Here is a 25208-nt window from a genome sequence, read left to right as displayed (position 1 = left end):
AAATAATAATTTTCATACATGTGCATTTTTTATGGCACATTTCAAGCTGTTGTAAATTTTTGACTACGTTATAATGTATCACGCGATTGTAGGTACTAATAGACTTCACATTTTGGTAACAAAATATTCAAGTGTTGCCATACAAGAAATAATAATTTTCATATATATGTATTTTTGTATGCAATATTTCAAGCTGTTGCCTTCTATTGATATCATTAGAATGTATGAGGCATTTGTAGGTACTAATATTCTGCACATTTTGATAAAAAAATATTTTAGTGTTGTCATACAAGAAATAACAATTTTTATAAATAGTTATTTTTGTATGTAATATTTCAAGCTTTTGTCTCCTTATTATGTCTTTAAAATGTATGGCTTATAGACAAAAAAATCACGACCCAAATTCTTGGTATTTTGCAAATATTAACTCATAGCTTTTCCAAACAGCCCCAATCAGAATTAATAAAACTTCAATATAGGGGAAAAAATGTAAAAAAATTTTGCACGCAAAACTAAAGAAGACAACCGTTCCGCGAGCTGCTTTAGCAGCGAGCGCACACAAGCGATACCTAGTATATATATATATATATATATATATATATATATATATATATATATTTCTTATGTGCGTATATATATATATATATTTCTTATGTGCGTGTGTATGTCACTGAACTCCTCCTAAACGACTGGACTGATTTTGATGACATTTGTAGTGTGTGTTCAAAGGGACTTGAGAATGGTTTAGATTCACAATTTAGTCCGTGGGAAAAGGTTTTTTTAATATTTTTTTAATTCGTAAGTAGTTATAGAATCGAAAACTATGCATTTGATCAAGTGATGATCTTTAGCACAGTTGTTGTCCAAAACCCACGAGGGTTTGGGAGTTGGTAAGACCAATTTTCGACAGATGGCACCACTGTCATTCTAATGCAGGTACAAATTTTCCGTTTTATGTATGTCATATTATTTCTTTAAAATGCGGGCGAAGCCTAGTAGTTATATAAATTAAGTACTAAGTTTTCTGCGTAATTATAACACTAGGTATTTTTTATTTAAAACGTGAGGCTTGGTATCTACCAAGTTTGTTAATGTATGGATTAAAAAATATGGCACAACCATGCTTGATAATACTATTAAAAGAAAACTTTAACGAAACATACACACGAAGCCCTGCCTTTAATTACACCTATTAAGGGTAGAATACGAATATCCGTGATGAAGTTAGACCGTAAAGGCATAAAGCTCGTCTGTTCCTCTAAATAAAAGCATTAAGCCCTTAAGTTGCTATTCCGTATATGCATACGTATGCATATTGGTGTGTACTTTTTAGTTTATTTGCAATGTTAGTCACTGTACCTTCAATCCGTGTTCGTGACTATGTATTTAATATTCAGTCGACGTCCCCCTGACGCGTTGCTATGTTCTGATACATCAATATGGTGTCGGTGCTAACCTTGGTGTATTTGTCCTTAAACTAAAATGTAACGTCTTTTACATTTCGTATAGTATAGAATGTTCATAGGATTATCGGTATGTGCAGTAAAAATGACACGTTTTTTTTATTATCGTTTAGAAGTAGCAATGAGTACGCAATCTACCTGGTACATTTGTCCATCGAAGGCAATAGCCACTTACCATGGATCAACCCACGATAAGACTAGATTTCTACCAAAGATCAGTCAGAGATGCGTTGCAACCTTTGAGAACTAAGGCCTCGGAAAAGTACCTAAGTATATCTTCTCTACCACACTGGGACGCTTCGGAAAATTATGTCTTCCTTATTCCCAACTTATTTTTGAATCCAGAACATAGCAACGCTTAGCAGTGTTGGTATTAGGCAACACTTCCGGAGTCAAACCACAAAATTTCTACCATCTTTAATCTCGTAATGCTAATGAACAAATTATTATATTTATTAGGTACTTAAAACTATTTTTTCTTAACAATTTATCATTCCTATAATTGTTACTTGGCTCACTTCGTTACAACGTAAAAATAAGAGAAAATATACATTTTATTAGGGCTTACACATTTAATTCGATTTGATATGGGTACTACACCGAGCAGGCTCATCTGATATAATCCGATTACAGTAATCATCTCCATATTTTCTACAATAAAGGAAGTTTACATTATCCCAAAATTATAACAACAAACAATGGATTATATTTAAATTAATACAACACCAGATACGGTTTATGTGTGTTCTATTTATTTGAACCCTATTTACCGCGTCGTCCTCGTAAAACTTTACTGTCAAATAAAACTTTGATGTTGATTTATTTTGGGAATGTTAGTTTAAGTTGTAAATAGAAAATTATGAAACTAAACTTTACTTGTGACTTCTTCAAAAACTTTGGCGTGTTGAAGTACGTAAAAGTAGGCTTAACACTTGTTAAGAAAGTGTCATAAATATTTATATTCGATTTAAGATTGCTTAAATCAAGACTAATAAAACTTATTACTAAATAAGACTACTGGTATAGTAAATAAAACTGTTTTTTGTTTAAATCTAAATGGAATTTTGAATTCACAAAATGGAAATTTTCAAATTTGAATAACTTTAGGTCGTTAAAGTAACGTAAACGTAGCAGTAGGCTCGATTCCGTTAAAAGTACTTAATTTTAAACATGTACGTTTTAAAGTTTCTCAAACCTAATAAATATTAAACTAAGTAAAATCCAATCCTACTTTGTAGGTAGTATTATGAAACAGAAAGTAAACCTAACTTCAATATAATTTAATAAACTTTCAACCTTTACTTGGACCGACTACCCACATAAAATACCTATTGAACCTGCAGACGATAAACAGACCGTATTTATCAGTCCCTATCGAGTCTGTCAAATTACGAGCATTTAGTTCCATCATCATAAAGCGTACACGAACCCTCCCCTCAGATTAAGCTTACTTGAATAAAAGCTCTCTCTATTCAAAGTTTCGGTGCATTAACGATCTTAATATGTGATAGTCGGTGTGATCGATCGAAATGAATGGACCTTTGTGAATGAGGATTTAATGTAGATGGAGATTACTTTCATGGTTGTGTGCTAGGGATGACAAACCGTCTCAAAAAATCGATTTGAGTTGGAATTTGTAAAATCACACAACGATTACAAAAATTGATTCTTCGATTATCCTTACTAATATTATAAATCCGAAAGTAACTCTGTCTGTCTGTCTGGTTGTCTCTTCTTCACGCCTAAACCACTGAACCGATTTTAATGAAATTTTATACAAAGATAGTCTGAGACCCGGGAAGGGACATAGGATAGTTTTTATCCTGGAAACCCCACGGGAACTAGGGATGGCGATCTAAGATCGATTAATCGGAGAATCGATCTTTTGGACCAAAAAAATCGATTATTTTAATCGGTATTAGTATCGTAAACTACGGATTTGATCAAGTGATGATCTTTAACAAAGTTGTTGTCCGTGAGCCCACGAAGGTTCCAGAGTTGGTACGACCAATTTTCGCCAGATGGCGCCACTGTCGTTCCAATGAAGGTACGAATTTTCAGTTTTATGTATGTTAGTATTTCATATTATTTTCTTTTAAACGCGGGCGAAGCCGCGGGCAAAAACTAGTACCATAATAAATTGCCGTCTCTACTGTATGTATGTATGAATGTGCGTGTATGGATGTTGGGTATGAGTGCAAGGGTAGAAGACACAAGCTTCAATGTACTTCAAAGGACTGACAGGTAAGTTGGGGAGTTAACGGATAATGGTTTGTCTGATTTAATTAAATGCGTTCAGCTTAGTGATCATCCTAGTGGTTTAAAATCGGAATTAGGGACGATATTCACCTAAAGTTATAATGGATGAAACCTATTAAATAACAGCATTACTTAGTAAGTACAGTGGGTGTCCATATTATTAGGGACAGTTTTGTTGAATTTCCACAAACTTCAACCAATTGTGATTTAACCTCACCTACTCGTATGTTGAAAATCACGTCAAGTTTCGGTGTTATCATTCATGAAAAAGCAAATATAATAATATGAGCAATAATGTCAAATAAAATAACCACAGAAAAAGTTCATTATCTGATAAAACCGCTTTAAACTAGGAATAACATAAATTTCAGAACTGTCCCTAATAATATGGACACCCACTGTATGTTAAAAAATATATTGTGAGTGGGTTGAAAGAATCCTGGCCAGAATTTAAAAATATATTTGCTTAAAAATGAGCCATGTAATAAAAAGGACGTGCTTTTGTACGAGAAAAACTCATTTTGAATATTGATATTGTTTAAGATTTCGACATTTTTCAACGTACTTAATTTCATATAAAATAGTTTCATCCATTAAAGGGATGGGAGAAGATCATCCCTAATTCGGATCTTTTACGAGCCGACCAGTGTATGCTTTTGACGTTATTAACTTCACAATAGTTTACATAGTGATATTGATCTACACTATTCATAGTGACTGCTGCGCTAAAACATAAAATATGAAACGGTCCGAAATTTCAGCTATTTCTGCCCTACAATATACAGTACACTCTATGAAGTGTACTTTCAAATATGTTGTGTGTATATGTATAAAAGTATTGGTTATATTAAAATACTACGGCATAAATATAGAGTGAAAAGAATTTAAGTCTTCGTACTAAGGTATAAATTACAACAGATATTACGAAAATAATTAAATTAATTTCGTCTAAAATAAATGTGTTTTGGTTTCATAAAAATTGAAAATCTCATGACTTGATATTAATTAACTACACGACCCGACGGTCTGACGCTCAAAGGGTTCCAGTTTCGATCCCCGGCCATTCAGACATTTGAATGATGAATTTAGATATCTGTTCTGTTCTAATGTGGGGCTGAATATGGAAAACGTCTATTTACACAAATATAGTCCGCGTAAAACTGCTAGTCCGCGCTGAATATAGAAACGAATCGCGTCGCCATAGCAAATTGTATGACTACACCTGCGCGCAAGAACTTCAGAGCGGACTAGCAGTTTGGCGCGCACTAGCATTGTCAGTACGGTTGTAATAGAATCGTTAGAAATTTCGTATATCATGTAACATAATTATATTACTCTAAGTTCTATTATGAAAAGCAAAAAGCAACGAGACGTCATAAAACCCCAGTCCAGGTAACACTGTCTATTTAAACCTAAGGAAACATAATTAATATTCATCCCAGTATTTTCTAAATATAAGGAACTTCTCGCAAAATATACAGCGCTTTAATTATCCCATTCACAACTCTCATTAGGATACACATCTCGCTACGCAGATATCAAATTACGCTCAAGTTTCAAATTAACTCCCTTTCTCGAATTAATAATGTAGGTACTTACGTAACACGGCGAGTGCCTACTTGAAAGTTCTAAAAACTTTTGTAATTGTGCCTTTCTGTACTTTTAATTACTAACATGGCACTGGGAAATAAAATGCAAACGGTTTTTGTATGTAGACTAGAAGTTTCGTTTTAATCCGCACTGGTTTTAGAAGTTTTCTAGGTTTTTTGTGGCACGGGATGGAATTCTAACTGTTGTTTATCTAAAATGTGGGTCAATTTGTTATTATAAAAATACATATAGTATTCCATAATTAGTCCGCTTAGGTGTTTTATACGTATTTTTATTTAGTTTTTCCTGTTTTTGTTATGTCCGCTTGCAGCACTATAAATATTTATTTAAATCCCGTATTTACCCGACTGCAGAGGGTAATGTTTTCGAGGGTGTATGTCTATACAATGCCTATATCTTATTCATTGATACGCCTACATTTGTAGAACTGAATTGTACATACGCTGAAAAACCATTACTTTTACCCTGGCGCAGTCTGGTAAAAACTCTGCATATTCCTTTGCATAACTTTAAACAAAACATAGTATGAGTACGAGTTATAATTGAACATTTTACGCCCAAGCGAGAATGCCGCTTCAATAACTTCGATCTCGCATTCATAACTCTATAATAGGGATGTTATAGATATGATATTTCGGATCTAGATACGGATACGGATACGGGTCTATTCAAAATATGTTATTTTCGGATACGGTTACGGATATAGAATTATTCCGGATCATCCGATAGTTTTGCGTAATTACGGTAACGGATTCAAGATCGTAGCTCCGACATCTTAAGTAAGTAATCGTAAGAAATTGTAAGTGAGAAAATACAAATAGGTAATAATTTGATTTTATTTATAAAGTAGCTAAGTAACACCGGTTTATATCTTTTATTATAATGTATTTTTAGTGCCCTATATCCGAAAGTATCCGAAACTTTCATATCGGCTTTGATTATGCTTTTGGATATATTTATGTTGCGGATATCCGAAATTTTCGGTTACGGAACGGGATTCGGTTACGGTGTTGGATATTTTTTTCGGATATCCGAAAGATTCGGTTACGTCTCCAGAAGACCCCTGCTCTATAATGCTCAGCGTTAGCATACTTGGGAGTTCTTGAAAATTCTCAGCCCGTGTCCTTGTCGGTACGATATATCGCTGGGTATTCAATGGGTCATTGTGAATTCAGAACGTATAAACGATCCCACTATTGTGGTTTCTCCGTATCGGGAGCTAATGTTCAGATTTGCCGCATGTTTACCGAAAGGTTTTTGATGTTAACGTGTTCTGACCGTGGATTTTGCATAGTTATAGAAAAATAAGATTTGCTATGTTTTTAATCTTTATTATTTTAGTCTATTTGTTTAGATTATTTTTTTAAATATAATAAGTACTTTCTGTGCTGACTGTTAATTACGGGGATTACCTACTTTGTTCAAATAAAAAAAAATATTTTCAAATTTTATTTTAAAAACCAATAACTGTTTATATAATTATTTAATCCATTGTAAATTAATGTCTTATTCTTAACACGCACACAATTTTTTATTTCAAAGTATATTTTTATATAGCGACTATACAGGGTGAATTTTTAAAACGGGCCTTCAGGGCCAAATCCGAAACTATAAGGATTAGCGAAAAATGCTGAAAGGAGTTACGAGGCCGATTTTTATAAAAACTAAAACTGCATCATTACTTTTTTAAAATAACTTTTTCCCTAGCCGGGAATCTAACGAGTTCATTTTGAAAAAAAATACACCCTCTATATTATTCCACTATCTGATAGTGTTGCTTATGAGGATCAAAATCTGGGAAGTAATGATAAATGACAAACTAAAGGAAAAGCCTCAATTTTAAGGAAATACATATTTTTTTATATTAATTTGGCAGTTAAGTTCCCGCCATTCATCAATTTAAACATTTCGCATATTAACATTTTTTTGGCTCAATGTTTCAAATCATTCGAAATGGACGTTTTGTTCTTCAAGAATTTATATTTTTATGTCCGACTTAGTTAAGGTTACTTTTAGGACCATTATAATAGATTTAACTTGCTATGGGCGGAGTTTCGTTTAATACAGATGTAAAATTGACAATTTGCGAGAATGTCTTTTTCGAGTCAAATCCGAGTGATAACTAAACAAAGAGATATAGAAAATTATATTTACTGTTGAAACGTAGTTATAAATAACAAACAATAACAATTTACTATTTAATCACTTATCTATTTTTATTAAAAAATAAATCCTAAAAACGGCGGTAATTTACTTGCCAAACTATAACTTTCTCATACTAAGCCGTATGTCACGGTTTTAACATCGAATAATTAGTTGATTAACCAACAAATTCTTCAATGGAATGACTTACGTATGTTTCTAAAGAAATACACATAAATCATTTGTTATGTATAATCCTTAAGGATTAGTATGGCAATGTATGGAAAAATATGTATTTTCTTCAAAATTTTCCTTTTCCTTTAATTTGTCACATAACATTACTTCCCAGAATTTGATCCTTATAAGCGACACTATCAGATGGTGGAATAATATAGAGGGTGTAATTTTTTTAAAAACGAACTCGTTCGATTCCCGGCTAGGGAAAAAGATATTTTAAAAAACTAATGATGCAGTTTTACTTTTTATAAAAATCGGCCTCGTAACTCCTTTCAGCATTTTTCGCTAATCCTTATAGTTTCGGATTTGGCCCTGAAGGCCCGTTTTAAAAATTCACCCTGTATATACTAGATACTTTAGATATATTTTATATATCTAAAGTATTTAGCATTGTCACTACGCTCACCGGTGAAAATCAGTGACCACATTTCCTATATTATACCTATGTTATATTAAAAAAATCGCATTAAAAAAAAACCTAAATAAAGGAGCTCAAAACCTTCTTCACCGCAGCATTAAGTGTGATTATGGTACGTACTACGAAGTGCTCTAATGTTCTCAGGAGTCCTTAGCGATACGCGATATATCGCAGGCATTCAATGGGTTGTATTGTGAATTCACGACGTATTGGCATACAGCCGATCCCACTATTGTGTGTGGTGTTGTATAAACACCACGTTGGTAGCGGACTTGTGGATAGTCCGCATTCATGAGCAAAAGTATGCCAGAAGGTGTTTTATAAAGATTTAAGTTGTCTTTTTTATAAAGATTGAAGTTGTAAACGAGCATGCAGTCCATCTGAAGGTAACTGGTCACTATTTCCAAAGGAAATCTGTAAGCAACCTCATAAAATCAGGGGTTTTACTTGAAATCGACCGCAGATGCTTTGCTCCTACTAAGGCCTAAGATAGTCGCCTCATGTAAGTCAATCGGCATTCACACTCGTACACTGAATCGCCGAACTGCTTCACGCTAGAGATGTGGCGGTTGTACCTCGACGAACCATACCTACTAGCTCTACATCTCAATCCTTAGAAGTAGAAACACATCTCCGATCAACTTCATTTAGAACTCTTCTATATAAAGTTGTTTTCAAATGTTCATGGGCTCCAGTGACTACTTACTATCAGATGTGCTCATTACGACAACCTTATAAAAAGTATTACCTATTATAAATTAATGTTTTATTTTTATTTTATAACAATAAGAAATATAACGATTTAGAATAATGCATGATCTTTCCGAAAATTCCAGTTTGTCCTGCCAAAAACATAGTGTCCCTACCTTCAGCATTATCAATTATTATTATGCGGCGTACACGAAGCCTTGGGTTCACGGCTTAATACCGCCATTATAATTTGGAAAGCCATCAATGCTATGAAAGGGACGATTTGCTCGCATGCATATTATGTATGTAACGTGATGGATGTGTATACCCGCGTATTATGAGTAGGGACGCAACGACATAAGGAACAGTCGATAATATTGATCCGAAAATATCGATATCTTATCTATATTCAACCATTGCTGATACTTCTATATCGAAAATTCTTAAATATCGATATAGCAATTTTTGTGTGGAATTGTCAATTATTTTTTGAAATAAACGTCTTTAAAATTAATAATCTTTAAAATTCATCGTTGAAATAAAGTCCTACTTGAATAATTAGAATTATCGATATATTGATATTATCCCGTTGATATTTTAAATATCGATATATGAGTTTTACCAACGGATAAACCAAGTCACATCCCTAATTATGAGCTTCGTATCATAATTATGAATGTGTGGACATGTGCGTGTATTAATTCGTCATGTTGTACAATGGGTTGAGGGTGAAAGGGTGAGAGGAAGGATTATATTAAGATAGATTAGAATATTTTTAACAAGCAAAACTCGAGTCATTGCTAAACTCCGATTAGATTTATTTAAATTAGATTCTTTTACTTTAAAATTGTTTTAAATGCCTTTTATACATATAAGAAGAGAATGAGTAGTAAAAGTGCATGCAATCCGCCTGATGGTTAGTGGTAGAGATCTTTACCCAACTCCAAATAGAACACGTGTAGTCAATGACAGATGCATTGCCATTCCTGAAGACTAAGATCGTCGCCTTACAGTAAGTTTTGAAGGTGGTAGAACCCTTTGTGGTTCGACTCCGGCGGCACCACCGGCACACCTATTTCTGCTTAATAACAGCAGTGTTAGGCGCTGCTGTGTTCCGGTTTGAAGGGTGTGGTAAGGGAGACATACTTTTCCGAGGCGTTCCAGCTTAGTCCTCAGGGGTAGCGGCGAATCTGTGGCCGACCTCAGCTAGGAATATCTAATCCTATCTGGGGTTGATTACAGATGTCCATGGGCGGCAGTAGCCACTTACCATCAGGTGGACTGCATGCTCGTCTGCTACTCCTATATTAAAAAAAAAAAAACCGGCATTGAAACTACCTTATTTATTACTATCACCTAATGTTTTTTGAGCCTGAACAAAGTATTCAATTGCCAACTTTGTCAGCTTCTATCCAGAAAAGATAATCATATGCCAGAGCGGATGGCGACATTATTTACTTATTAATAACATTTCGGGAACATTTTGTTACGTATCTAGTTTAAATTCTTAGCTAGTAAATATGCAGACAGATGAAAAGAGAAACTGCTCCATATGGTAAAATAATTATATCACGGCTCATAAAACAGTATGCGCACGCGCCGCGCCCGCGGATATTGCGTCTATACGTCATACTATTGTTCTCCGTTAGTCATCTTTAAACAAACTTTGCATCATCTTAGATGGTTTATATTGCTTTATGACATATTACAGACAGACGTACATCCATTATGGTAATGGAAAAGGAGTAATAGTAGTGGAAAGTTTATATGTGAATCAATCCTAATAATTATTTGCAAGCGAGGAGATCGGCGTAACTAGCCAAGTACGAGTAATATTTGACGAGATCAGCATGAGTAATACCAAGTACGGGTAATGTTTGAAATAATTAAGGATGTCAAATATTTTTTACCAACTATTTAGGCAAAAGGGTGGTCCCACACTAGCGACAACGCTGTTGACTGTTGCCGGGGGCGGTTGTGACTCTTATATTAACAGCCTTACTATAACTAAGTTTTTTTTTTTTTAATAATATAGAAGTAGCAGACGAGCATGCAGTCCACCTCATGGTAAGTGGCTACTGCCGCCCATGGACATTTGTAATCAAACGCAGATAGGATCACATATTCCTACCTGAGGTCGGCCACAGATGCGCCGCTACCCCCGAGGACTAAGCTGGAACGCCTCGAAAAAGTCTGTCTCCCTTACCAAACCCTTCAAACCGGAACACAGCAGCGCCTGACACTGCTGTTATTAGGCAGAAATAGGTGTGGCGGTAGTGCCGCCGGAGTCGAACCACAAAGGGTTCTACCACCTTCAAAAGTTCACCTAAGTTGTGATATTAACAGAATTATGCATAATAACAATATGATACGGCGATATTGAAAGAGGAAACCCATGACGACCTTAAATACCTCTTATAATATCAATATTACGAGTAGGTAGTCCTTATTTTGACTACATATTAAAATTTAATTTTAAAGCATATGGGAAGATCGCTGCTATCATTAAAAGACATAAAACTAAATTGTATTTATACAGTTTACATGAGTTTATCCGTACATGTGAACTTGTCCTTATTTACACTATTTTATATACAACAACTAAAAATATAGTATTCTGTCGTCCCATGCGTCTTGCTCCGAGGGTTTCCACTTGGGAGATCAGGTCAATTGCTGTGTTGTCAAGCAGCGCCTTTTGTGTTGCTTTCTCTGCAGATTAACTGTTCTCGCTGTCTTGTTTTCCATTTGTAACGTTCTCGAGAGACTGAATATGTTATAGATCGAGAATATAGAGTGAACTACCGTACAATCAAATTGTAACTTATGTACATTGTTCATGTGTCCTATATATAAAAAACAGATTCCGTATGTTACAGAAAACTCGATGGATTTGTTAAAGATTCCGACTTTTTGCATTCTGATATGAGATCGATTGAAGCTACAGCGAACCTGTGTACCTTTCTAGGGTGAAAAATAAAAAAAAAAAACATAATTAAAAAGTAAATATACTAATATACATATATTTGTAATAATGTCTGTAATTATGGGTTAAGTGACGTTTGACCCTTTGTCCGCTCATAAATCATATTTTTTTAATTTTCGTTCATTTTTGGTACAAAGGTTGAAAGACTGTTAATATTGATCGTATACCTACATATAAAAACCCCATGCTATGATTCTCACGGTACATACGTGTCGCGGATGGACAAGGTCGAATACACACCACTCATATTCAAAACAAAAATTAATAATTCAGATGTCCGCCTAGCCGGGGTTTGTGCCCGGAAGCAAGTTTAAAAATAACTTTTACCAAATGTTAATAAAAAAATGTATGAATATCATCTTACGAATATTTTTTTTATTTTTTGTTTAGTTCTATTTTTTGTAGGAACATTAATAGAAACTGTTATAAGGTACAGAATAAACAAGAAAACGTGATAAATGACAAATCGTCCAAGCATTTATTACAACGACCTAAATATTTTTTTGACTTTTATTAAACCAAATATTTTCTTGGCCTAAATGCAGAATATGGCTACTCATGGACAAAAAAATAACTGACCCATAAAATCAACTGTCGTAGCTGTTAAAAAATAATGACTTTTCTTATCGATGACCCGATTTATTGTGGAATCTTTACATATATTAGAAGGTGGTAGAACCCTTTGTGGTTCGACTCCGGCGGCACCATCGCCACACCTATTTCTACCTCATAACAGCAGTGTTAAGCGCTGCTGTGTTCTGGTAAAAGGTGTACAAAGACATACTTTTCCAAGGGGTTCCAGCTTAGTCCTCAGGAGTAGCGGCGCATCTGTGGCTGACCTCAGGTAGGAATCCTATCTAGCGTTGATTACGGATGTCCAAGGGTGGCAGTTGTCACTTTCCATCAGGCGGACTGCATGCTCGTCTGCTTCTCCTGTACTATATAATAATATAAAATAACATAAGAAATAAGAAAATTCATAATAAAAAACTTAAAAAAATGGGGTGCCCTAATTTTTTGTCCGCCAGTACATATCGAAGACCAACATAAAAATATATTCGTTATTTATCCTGTCAACATTAATCAACATTTCCTTTTGTTTTCAATGTTGGAATCACAGTAGGTAGGTATAATTAAAGCGGACTGAGTGGTGCTATAATTTCCACATTTTCAACGAAGTTTAATTAGGACTCGACAACTCTACAATTATGGAAGACTAACCCTTAGCCCGCGACGATGTCCGTTTTTAAACAACCACAAAGCTTATTCCTTTAATAAATTATGTTTGAACATAACGTATATAGAATATAGGTATAGTATAAAGTATGGGAATTGAATATTTAAACACTTTTTGTTTCGCAAACAACCAATATACTTTTTATATAAAATACTTTCAGCTTTTAACTGTGTTAAGTGAGCACTTTTAAACTTAACGCTAATATACTCAGCTCTGTTACTCGGGCTATGAAATGTAGGTTATTTGAGTTGTGCTTGCCTATTAATTACATTAATTAAGGGCGCTTTTTTATTTTCTGAATATTTGTTTTTTGTAATGAGACAAACTTTGAGACAATCTCGACAAATAAACAATATAATTCTTCTTAAGCCTATCATTAATAATTAATCAATGTCCAATTTTTGTCTACCAGTGATCGAAATTTGACATTTTGTGGTCGGACATTTTCTAATTTCGATATTTGGTAAAGGCATAGGAAAGATTAATTATTAACATTAATTACTCAATAAACTTCATTATGCTTCAAATGCACCCTACATTTTCAGTCGTTTAGTAACATAATTTAGTCTATGCTAACTGTTCTAACCCAAACATTTGAGTCTTCTTAAACTGTAGATGCTGAAAATGGTAATTCTAGTTAAACAGTTTTAGATTGAGTTTCCAAAGGTTAAATAATATCGGCTAACATATATTGAATACTATGGTGAACTAAGGTTTTAATGATTTTTAAGTGTGATCAGAGGTCAGAGGTCTCTCTGTAGGTAACTGTAGGTTTTTTTTTATAATTTAGGAGTAGCAGACGAGCATGCAGTCCACCTGATGGTAAGTGGCTACTGCCGCCCTGCCTGCAGGATTAGATACTCCTACTTGAGGTCGGGCACAGATGCGCTGCTACCCGTGAGGACTAAGCTGAAACGCCTCGGAAAAGTCTGTCTCCCTTACCATACCCTTCAAACCGGAATACAGCAGTGTCTAACACTGCTGTTATTAGGTAGAAATAGGTGTGGCGGTGGTGCCCCCGGAGTCGAACAACAAAGGGTTCTACCACCTTCAAAATAGGTGTCTAAATTGGCCAAGTGCGATTCGAAATCGCACACAGATGGTTCGATACTCCCGAGTTTTTATTTTTAGTATGTGTTATCATTACAATCATAGCGAACAACGTCGAGAAAAAGCGGTTTCGATTATGGTGACCACTCTTGAACTGTGGTAGTCACAGTTCAAGAGATATAGCCATGTTGCAGACGGACGGACAGACAGCGGAAGCAAAATAATAGGGTTCCGTTTACTCTTTGTGTACTGAACCCCAAAAAATGCCTCCTTGCCTAAAATGGATAAAGAATTTCTTTTGTCCCTTGTTATATTACTATTCAACAGACAAACACCCTTCAAGTTAATTTTATGTACGTAGTAAAAGATAAATATTTAAAATTTGTTTGTATTGAAGTGGAAATCCGTGGTAGAATTGGAATTACACTGAAATTACGTGGTGTTTTCAACTCCGCTATTAAAAGCGATTGGATTCCATACATCGTGTTATTGACGTTTCTATAACTACATGAATACATTAATTGTAGTGTCTCTTTGTAATATAATAGCGAATTTCTAAGTTATTTAAGTATGTTTACTTTTATAACAAAAAATACAACATACCTAATCATTGTAAACCAAATGTAAATAAAAAAATAGCAGTAAAGCTACTAATTAGCGACTATTACTAGGTAATAATAACTGCTTTATCGATTTTTGACGTTAGCAGACTATTAACAGTAGTGATTTACGTTTTAGCGACTATATTAGCTCTGGACCTTGTTTTGGCGATTTGCTTTGATCTGTTGCGATATCGAAAATGATTTTTTTAGCGCTGCTGCATACTGCATACATGCTTCATAGTGTTTTTCGTGTTCGTTGCGTCGAGCGTTCAAAAGCAGCTGTGACAAGGGCTTAAACGTGTGCGGGGCGTAAAGTGTTTGATCGTTACGTCTAGCTTCCAAAATGTAAATAAATCGAGGGTAATAAAAGTAACATGTCTGCTGTGTTGTGGTATAAATAGAGTATGTGGTAGAATCCTTTGTGGTTCGACTCCGGCGGCACCACCGCCACACCTATCTATGCCTCATAACAGCACTGCTGTGTTCTGGTTTGAAGGGTGTGGTAAGAGAGACATACTTTTTCGAGGCGTTCCAGCTTAGTCCTCAGGGGTAGCGACGGATCTGTGGCCAACCTCAGATAAGAATATCTAATCCTATCTGGGGTAGTACATGAGCGGCAGTAGCCACATACCATCAGGTGGCTTGCATGCTCTGCTTCTCTTACATCATTAAAAAAATAACGAATCATAGGCTATATATTTTCCTATAATGTTTAGTGTTTCAGCGTCGAATATGAAAAGTAATATGCATGAAGTAAAGCCGAGTGATTAAGCTTGTATTAATTAAACGTTCATTACACTATAAGAGGTATTTACTCTGATTTAACGTTAAGCACTTAGCTATTTATATTTCATCGAGGGCTCTGAATGTATAGGATTTTTATAATTATTTCCATTTCATTTTTACAACGTATTTGCCGTTTAAGTGTGTATACTAAAGTCATTCATTAGTAAACTGGCAACTGATGCGTGAGATGGCTTTTACGGATATATTTTATAGCTAAAGTTGAAAATATTAACGATTTTTTTTTACTTTTGCTTTATAATAGCAACATTTCAGGTTCAGCTATAAGTAAGACTGTTTCATTATTAAACTTTACTTGCTATTTTTAAGGATAACGATATATGTGAACAAATTATGAAAACCGTTACCTACGTATTGTATGTGCGATTAGAAAACTATTTACCCATAAATTGGACATATGCCCTACACCTCTTCCTAGCAGTGGTACTCGTACGTAAGGGTTATTAAGGGTTATTAAGAAAATCACGAGTACACCTTAATTTTAACTATATATTGGGCTTTGCAGATTTTTAACGTAAAACTAAGCAGACAACGCTGTCGGAATCCTCTTCTCTTAAAGAATAGAGCCTTTCTATTACGAGAGAAATCACACTATACACAAGTATAGTAACTGACTAAAGTATATCAGTCCGTCCATTCATTGGTTACAAATTAGCATGTTAGCGCCCTAGTTACTTGCATTTCCTGTGTTACGCTCGGATCACACCGTAATCTGTGAATTACTGCCAGACTTCCGTTACGCGTAACATATGCGTTTACTTACAGATTTTGTTTAACATGACATTGTTCAGTGTAAAGGGAAAAGATCGAAAAAGGAGCGGCCGGACAAAATATATATTTTCTATATATTTTCACAGTCATGAAACGTATTTACGCGGCCATATTTGTAGATATAAAAAGATGTTAATAGACATCGTAGAAGTATAATATTTCAACTGTCGCGGCTCGCGACTGAAACGCTCTGTGCATGTAAGCATGAATAACACCTAAACATAATCGTCATCAACCCATTGCTGTCCCACTGCTGGGCACGGGTCTCCCCTCAGTTTGAGAAGGATCAAGCAACGGTCCACCGCGCTGGCCAAGTGGGAATTGGTAGACATGAAATACCATTGAGTAGATTTTTTAGATCTTTCAAATATGCAGGTTTCGTCAAGATGTTTTTCTTCACCGTTAAAGCAACGGATAATTAATTTCTAACCGAATTCTTGAGCGATTCCTCTTAAAAAATGCCGATAATACCATCATCTATAATAGTACTGAAACACTACTGAAATTACATTTAGGTAATATATTTCCCCAAATTAACGAAAATGTTTATATCAGTATTTAATATGTAAACTTTTATTCGCATTGACAAAAATGTTCTTGAAAACATTAACTTTCAGCACAAGATTATACAATAAATTAAAGACAATAGGCATATTTTGTATTATAAGTTATGTAAAGATGAATACCTGAATATCCTTTGATGTCTTACCAAAACATGATATACCATAAGCCCAAGTCCATTATACACCAACATCTTTTATATTTGAGCCGCTAAAGAATTCGTAAAACAACTCTATGCGGCTACTCGCGACTAGAGATGGGATACTTTCTGAAAAATATCGATGTTTTTCTATAGATTCGGATAGAGCTCTCAACAATCGGTCTCTTCTGATTTGTTTTTAAGCAAAGGTGTAAAAATATAGGTTATTGGATGCTACGAATATTAGAGGCTTTTTAAAACCATTAGGAGAAGACATTGTTAAGATTTTTTACAAACACGTTCATTTCGCTTCACATTAACACCATCTCGGATTAGTTTTTTTGAATACCAATCAAAAAGTTTTTATTTAATTGACTTATTTTTTAAGCAGTGGCTAAGAGAACTGAGTCACAAAAATTGAATCACTATTTACTTATTTCCCTGACCGATTCACAGCATCCATTAATTGCTTAATATCGATTTTTACAAAAAATAACGATTCACTTATTCGATCTTAAGCCACCATGCCTACTCCCGACTTCCGTATCTTTTCAAATCACCTTTTCTATAAGTCCATTCAACGGGGCACGCTTTATTCAACTCCTGTTTTACTTTTAAATGCTTATTAAAACTTTGTACCGCTTTTTCTAACGAAAGCCCTTTGTTAGTTTGAAATTTAAATAAAGCTTTGGATAAGTCGTTTTAATAATAGGTATGACTGTGGACGCTTTGTCAACATGAATAGTTTTGCCCTATGCCGGTAGCTAAACCTATTATTTTGAGTAGTACATATTTGAAAAGATTTTACCATTGGATAATTGTAGGGCCTGAAGGGGTAAAGCGATAGTTATCATTATTGCAGACTAGCAGCCTATATTTGTGTAAAAATTGCAACGCCCATACATTTATACGTCTATTTTTTATTTCTTTGAACTTACTCAATACTATTATTACAAATTGTACTGTTATTCGTTTTTGTAATCCATACCGTACTATTGTAAAACGGTAGTTTATCGTGTATTGTGCATCTTCCATAAACAAACTTACTTATATTAATGAAGTTTTTGTTCATCTATTTATGTCTAAAAGTAGCGATACCAATATGTTGAACAGTGCTGTAATTTGTAATGGAAGCACATATGAAGTGAATACTTTTGCTTGTTTAATACATGTTCGTTTTCAGCTTTTATTACACCTAAAACTAAATATAAAATATGAGAACCGGATTAAAAATTAATAACTTTGAAATAATTGAGATGAAATTTATTATATTGTCCGTTTTATTCGAAATTCAAAGTATTTTTCACTATATTCCCCTGAGATATATTTCATAAGTTTATTGTATTTTACATAGTTTTTTGCTATACTAACATTCATGCATGCATCCACCAAAACGTCATAAAATAAAACGTTGTTGAAAAATGTAAGCCCCAACGAGTTAAAACTCAAAAAAAATTTTTGAACGACTTCTTTATATATTTTTCAGCGTACATTCAGTTTTATTCAAAACTGTAAAAAACAGGATCCGTAACAGGATATTGCGTGCAATTCATCCTCGTTTTGTTGACATACTGAGGGTGCATGCAGACCGGACCAAATCCATTCAGTCTGCATTGTGTAATAAAGCTTACAAACAAGTGCTTGTATCTAACGACGCGCCTGAAATAGTAAAAATATTTTAGGTATTGACCTTTCGTTTTTATTTTAGTCAATAAAATAATAAAACAATACGAGTACTATGTAATCTATACCAATAATATGTTTTTAAAGTATTCGTTTTTTATTAAATACTAGCTGATTCGGCAAACGTTGTGTTGCTATATAAATAAAAAAATGTTAAGGGTGGACAAACCTTATCACTTAGGGGTATGAAAAATAGATAGTAGCCGATTTTCAGACCTACTAAATATGCATATAAAATTTGGTGAAAATCGGTACAGCCGTTTCGGAGGAGTACGGTAAATAACATTGTGACACGAGAATTATATATATAAGATAATTAAGAAATCAGTATACCTATTACCTATATAACATTAAAATTATAAACGATGCATGCAATTTGTTACTGCCGCTCATAGACATCTGTAAACACGTCCATTTAGGATACTAATAATACATATCTATTAACCTCATTGTAGTTCCAACAAAGTGTATACCAACGCGAATATCTTTTTTTACAAACACGTATCACATTTCCGCACATGTTATTTAAACTAAATGTTAACTAACAAGCCATTTTTTGTGTGATAAAAACGAGAATATCTATAGTAAGGAAGGTAACACACGAGCAACTGTGTACTAATACAAGAGCGACAATTAGTCGCTAAGCTTTAGTGTCGGTGACCGTTTTCGACGGACGGCGACAGGCAGCGGCTGACACTGACGACTTTCCGTAACAGTTGCGTCTGACGATTTCTTTTTTTATTGTGTAGTTCTGGTGGCCCTAATGGCTTTCTAGCTTCACTGAATTTTGGTGGTGAGTCGAAAGCTCAGCCAGTCGTCCGACGACGTTTAACCGTTCTTATTAACTTTGACAAATATGGTCGGTCGTGGGTAGCTGACGTCAGGCGCTGACGGTCGGCGGCAGTTACTGACAATGGGAGGCGAAATTCAACAACGGTTGACAACGATCGCTGGCGTGAATTGTCGCTCATGTGTTACCTGCCTTAGAATTTTAGAATCATAAATGCAATTTCGCACATGTGCTCGTTTAGCGTCCTAAATAATAATTTATTGGTTCCAGCCTGTGGGTATCTATCGCGGGAAGTACGAATGGGCGAACGAAGACAGTCCGGTGGGTGGTGACTGCTCGCTCTGGGTGCGAGCTGCCACGCTGCAGCTGGACGATGGCCAGTGGCAGTGCCAGGTCACCGCGAGCAACTATGATGTCCAGGTAATCTCAGTGATAGATTTACAGATACGACGACTTACATATTATGACAATTTGTGCTTTCTGATAATTGACAATATTTTGGTTTTCGGTTGGTGAAACCTGTATATATAGATTATTTATTAATAACGGGCGTTAGTCATCGGACTTGGCGGCAGTGGTCGTTTACCATCAGGTGCTTGCTCGTTTGATACTTAAAACATTATTCTACTGCTGGACATGGGTCTCTCCTTATTGTCAAAAGCTTTTAAGCGATAGTGCACCACGCTGTGTAAGGGCGGATTGGTAGACATTCTAAGAGACTTTTATAAAGAACTCTCATGATTCATCCTTTACTATGAGTGCATGGGAATTAATTTAATACATATAGGTAACGTACTAAAATTAGCGTAGGATTTGAACCCAGGACCCCACAACATGTCAGGCGGACATGCGCCATTAAGCTATACTTGCTCTGCAGCACTTGTAACGGTGGCTATCTAAATCATTTTAATAATCTGGAATTCCTACTTAATTCTCGTACGTTCTCTATGGCGAAAACATAAAACTCGGCATATCGCATTGCAATCTTTATTCAACCAATTTTACGTACATGAGTAATTTAATATTTACTTTATTATTCCAGGATGCACTATCTAGTCCCCCCGCTGCCCTAGCGGTCCGAGTGCCTCCCCAGACACCCAGGATTCTGTTCAACGGCTCCCACGTCATGCCTGGCCAGAACATCACGGTGCCAGCTGGGTCCAGAGCCACCGTCGTCTGTGAAGCTAGATATGGAAACCCACCGGCTTATATTGAGTGGTATTTAGGTGAGAATAGAGATACAAAAATCAAAGTCAGTTGGTAAAACTCTTCGATTTTCGCCTTCGACGATACATTTACCATTTATATTTCTTCTGCAGTAATACAGTGTAATTGTGGACTTATTTAATGGTGTAACAGATTCATTTCATAATTTGAGTGAAGCTGCGGGAAGTACTCTGTCCAACTTCGGCAGCACCACTGCTACACCTATTTCTGTCTAATAAAAGCAATACAAAGCGCTGCTGTGTTTTGGTTTTAAGGATATGATAAGGAGCCATACTTTTCCAAAACATTCCAGCTAATCCTCTATGCAGAGGAAGTAGGAATCTAATGTTATTTCGAGGATTGATTAAAAATGTCCATGGGTGGCAGTAACCACTTACCATCAGTCGACTGCATGCTCCTCTGCTACTCTTGTATTATAAAAATAAGATTATTTTTGTCATTCAACATGATGAATTGTGAGAATTCTCTCTCGAAACAATTATAAAAAATCTGTTGTGTCTTTTAATAATATTCATTGTATTTCCTGTTCATTTCAGAGAAAGAACGCCTCTCAGCGTGGAGTCAGACCAACGCCTCTGAAGTGGAACGGCCCAGGGTTTGGGCGGCGCGCTCTGTGCTGGAGCTGGGCGCCACTAGGTCTGCCCACGGCAGGCAGTTAGCGTGCCGAGCCCACCACCCTTCCTACCCTTCGCCGTACTACAGGGACTCTTATACCATGCTTGATGTTACATGTAAGTTTCAACTTTATTATGTAGATTTCTAACTATATAATTTGAAAAGTTAGATACAATAATAATTTAAAAACCGCTAATAACCGTTTGAAACACAACCATTTTTAATTTTTGCACGTTTTGCAACTTTTTGATTTTTTTTTAATTTCCTGCTGGGTATGTAACTCTTGAAATCTAATTTTTGCTTAACCTTAAATCTACCTTATAAATAGTAGAGGTACCTAAATACGAAATATAAACTAATAATAACTATAAAAAACTTACATTTATGTATTAGTCGAGAAATGTATCTTAAAAAATGTTATCCTGTAATTTCAAAGGACCTATGTATGGGTTTTTATGCAGAAAGAACCCTATTTTTTTTTTTATATTGCCAAAATAAAACGTTAAATAAACAATAAATTTAACGATTAACCGTCGTAAAATTCAGTCTACTTATCCTGATGATGCTCCGTTTTGGAGCGAAACACGTTTTGGTGGTGGTATGTATGGTGGTGTATATTTTTATTTTTTTTGCATCTGCACATCTGCACGCATACTTTAAGGGAGGGAGGGTGGTACATACTGTATGGTTTAAAATATATACCATCATACATGTTTGTGGCACATTGGTTCGAAGTAGTTTTAATCTTAACTTAATAGCATGGATTTCCGCAAAGTAACGCCTGATACAATTAACTAGCCAAAATAAAATCAAAGCCAAACAACTGATACACAAAATATACCATTATGCACATTTTTCCAGTTGTTCCCGTGGTATCAATATTCGGTGCTGACGCCAGCTCGCTCGCTAGTTTGGAGGAAGGTAACAGTGCTCTTACCTTGGAGTGTCGAGCGGATGGTAACCCCAGTCCCTACGTCTGGTGGACCAAAGACGGCCAGGTCATACCCACCAACGGACCGAAGCTCATACGAGCACCTGTGACGAGGAATCATTCTGGTGAGTTGTTTTTAGCTCCAGGAGATCCTTTTTGTCTTATCCTAGGATTTATCGTTCAGCTGCATAGAGGATAAGATAACTCTAGAGTAAGGGCCTATTTTAATTGTCATTTCTTTACTCTTTTTCTACATGCATGCTTTTGTGCTTCGAAGGGCAAGTTAACCTATTGGTCTCGACTGTCTGGTATTTCTGGAAATTTCTTAGTTGATCCACCCATAAGGACATGGGTGGTTTGAAAACATTAAACATTGATTGGCCCCTAAGTCATATAATATGAACTATCAGCTTTGCAGCAGTGTATGTTACAGTTAAGTTGTAAAAAATCATGCCCATTTGTGAGACAATTTCACGACAATTTTATGTCAATTAGTGTACTTAAGATATTATGTAGTTTTTCATCAACAATATATATTTTTCAGGTATTTATGGATGCCAGGCAAGGAATTCTCTCGGAACTTCGGATTCTGTGAAAATCGAAATAGATATAAAATGTAAGTTGAATTATTTTATTCCTTGAGTAATTTTCTATACGAAGAACTCTTTTAAATGTGGTAGAACCTTTTGTGGTTCGACTCTGGCGGCACCACCGTCACACCTATTTCTAGCTTATAATAGCTGTGTTAAGCGCTGCTGTGTTCTGGTTTTAAGGATGTGGTAAGGGAGATACTTTTCCGAGGCGTTCCAGCTTAGTCCTCAGGAGTGGCGGCACATCCGTGGCCGACCTCAGGTAGGAATCTAAACCTACCTGGGGTTGATTACAGATGTCCATGGGCGGCAATAGCCACTTACCATTAAGTGAACTGCATGCTCGTCTGCTACTCCTATATTATATAAAAAAATTAACTCCGCGGCATGTGTGAAAAAAGATTTTGACTAGATGTGAAAGGCTTTGTGTAAAAGCGCAACCAAATTCGAAACTTCATATGAGATCTATTTAACTAATGTAATAACGGAAATTGAGATATAATTGAGATTACTAAACTACTACTGACTAAAAACTTATGGATATTTTCAGATCCACCGCGAGTGACTTGGGTGGGACCTGACACGGTGGTGGAGGCTAACCTCTTCTCCCAAGTCACATTAGAGTGTAAGGCTGAAGGCAACCCGCCTCCAAACTATCAATGGTATCACAAGTAAGTAATCTTTTCGCATAAGGCATAAAAATAATCTTGGCGTCTTAACTCACGGTACAATAATTAATGAACAATTTTAATGATCCTTAAGATTAATAGCAAAGTATCCGAGATTCGAATCCTAGTTACACATTACCAATTACAAATTCTATATGAAAGAAATAGAAAACACGAATTAGAATACAAGAAGAAAGTTTACTCGGAATTACGAATGTAAGGAACTTAATACTCTCTATTTTAATAATAACTTATTATTTCGTAATAATTTATTATTTATAATCTAAAGAATAAAATAAAAAATAATGAAAAAAAAAATAAAGCATATTTTTAAAATATTACATTTAATTATGTTTTATTCATTCATGATCAATGTTCACACTGTAGAATTTATCATTTTTTAAAGAAACATTAAAGAAAACTGTGACCTTAAATATAATTGTTGATATTGGTGGGCCGTCAATTTTCTACCCTAATAAGTGTTTATCTCCCCAGCCCCGACCCGTCAATCCACGCGCTGCCGGAGGACGGCTACCCGGTGTCGGCCACGCCGCAGCTGCTGCTCCACAACGTGTCCTACAACCAGCACGGCCGCTACACCTGCATCGCGCTCAACCAGATCGGACTTGAGGAGAGGTGGGTTAACTTCGAGATATTTAATGAATGGGACAGCCACAGAAACTGTTGAAACAACATCATCAACTCAAAACGATAGGTCACGTTTAGTGAGTCCACCATCTTCCAATGGCAAATATTAACAAATCATAAACTGTAAGATATTGCCAGCCACCATAGTCTGATGTAGATCAATATCATCTTCATCAATCTGTTATTGTCCCACTGTTGCACACGGCAAGACCAGTGATATGTAACTAGTGGCCGTTATGTCGCAGCTGCTGCATGTTTTTAACCAGAATGGACTTCAGTAGAGGTGGGAAAACCTTTGGTGGTGATTTCAAAAGCACTACCGCCACATTTATTTCTACCTGGAAATAACTGCTATTGTTTATTTATTTAGTTTTATTGTATTCTGCTTTGAAGGGTGTAGTGAGCATGGAAGCAAAACGCAAAAGAAAGATGCAGGGGAAATTCCACCTCAGTCTCATGACTACTTAGGGTTCCCAGGGATTTACGTTATCTTCTTTTTTCAATCCCCAGGAGTCACCATTCAGAAGTCATAACTTTGTCTATGAATGGCATTAAACACTGACTATTAGATGGATCGTTCGTTCGTTACTCGTTCACTACTTCCATATTAGAACAAAAACATAATCAACTCGTTCTATCAACCCAGGAGCCACCAGTCCGAAGCGATAACCCTGAACGTGCTGGGCCCGCCGGTGGGCGCGGACAGCGGCACCGCGCACGCCTGGAGCGGCGCCGACGCGCGCGTGCAGGCCACCGTGTGCGCCGACCCGCCGCCGCGCCGCGCCGCCTGGCTGTGGGGCAGCCTGCGGTTGGATGTACCTTCGCATATCGGTAAGAGGACATATATTGTATCTGTACGTATCTTTGGCAGGGAGATTTATCAGGCGTGGTGATCGTTGGGAGCGTTCTCCACAAGTTTCCGTGCCAAGGAATTGTATAGTAGTGAAGAGAAATTACCAGGTGAGCAGATAATATTTGTGAATCATGCTCTGATAGCTGGTAACTTATCTTTGGCAAAGATTGTTTTATCAGGTTTAGGTGATACGTAGAGAGCATTCTTCAGAAATTTTCGTTCTAAGGAATAGCATA

The 25208-nt window shown here is 35.8% G+C and overlaps 1 protein-coding gene across 2 annotated transcripts in view; it reads left to right on the top strand.

Annotated features, from left to right (window-relative positions):
- LOC140757570 (kin of IRRE-like protein 3) overlaps nt 1–25208 on the top strand; it is a 123645-nt gene that overhangs the window by 94436 nt on the left and 4001 nt on the right. For both annotated transcript variants that reach the window (XM_073093341.1, XM_073093340.1), the window contains exons 3-10: nt 19711–19860; nt 20483–20666; nt 21204–21398; nt 22144–22338; nt 22758–22829; nt 23354–23474; nt 23967–24107; nt 24766–24950. In XM_073093341.1, coding sequence (XP_072949442.1) covers nt 19711–19860; nt 20483–20666; nt 21204–21398; nt 22144–22338; nt 22758–22829; nt 23354–23474; nt 23967–24107; nt 24766–24950 — 1243 coding nt within the window. The remainder of the gene's footprint in view (nt 1–19710; nt 19861–20482; nt 20667–21203; nt 21399–22143; nt 22339–22757; nt 22830–23353; nt 23475–23966; nt 24108–24765; nt 24951–25208) is intronic.

Source organism: Epargyreus clarus, unplaced genomic scaffold, assembly GCF_041222505.1.
Source record: "Epargyreus clarus isolate Ecla_fem2 unplaced genomic scaffold, WU_Ecla_fem_2.2 ptg000004l, whole genome shotgun sequence".
Classification (NCBI taxonomy): domain Eukaryota; kingdom Metazoa; phylum Arthropoda; class Insecta; order Lepidoptera; family Hesperiidae; genus Epargyreus; species Epargyreus clarus.
This window is presented reverse-complemented; position numbering and strand designations above follow the sequence as displayed.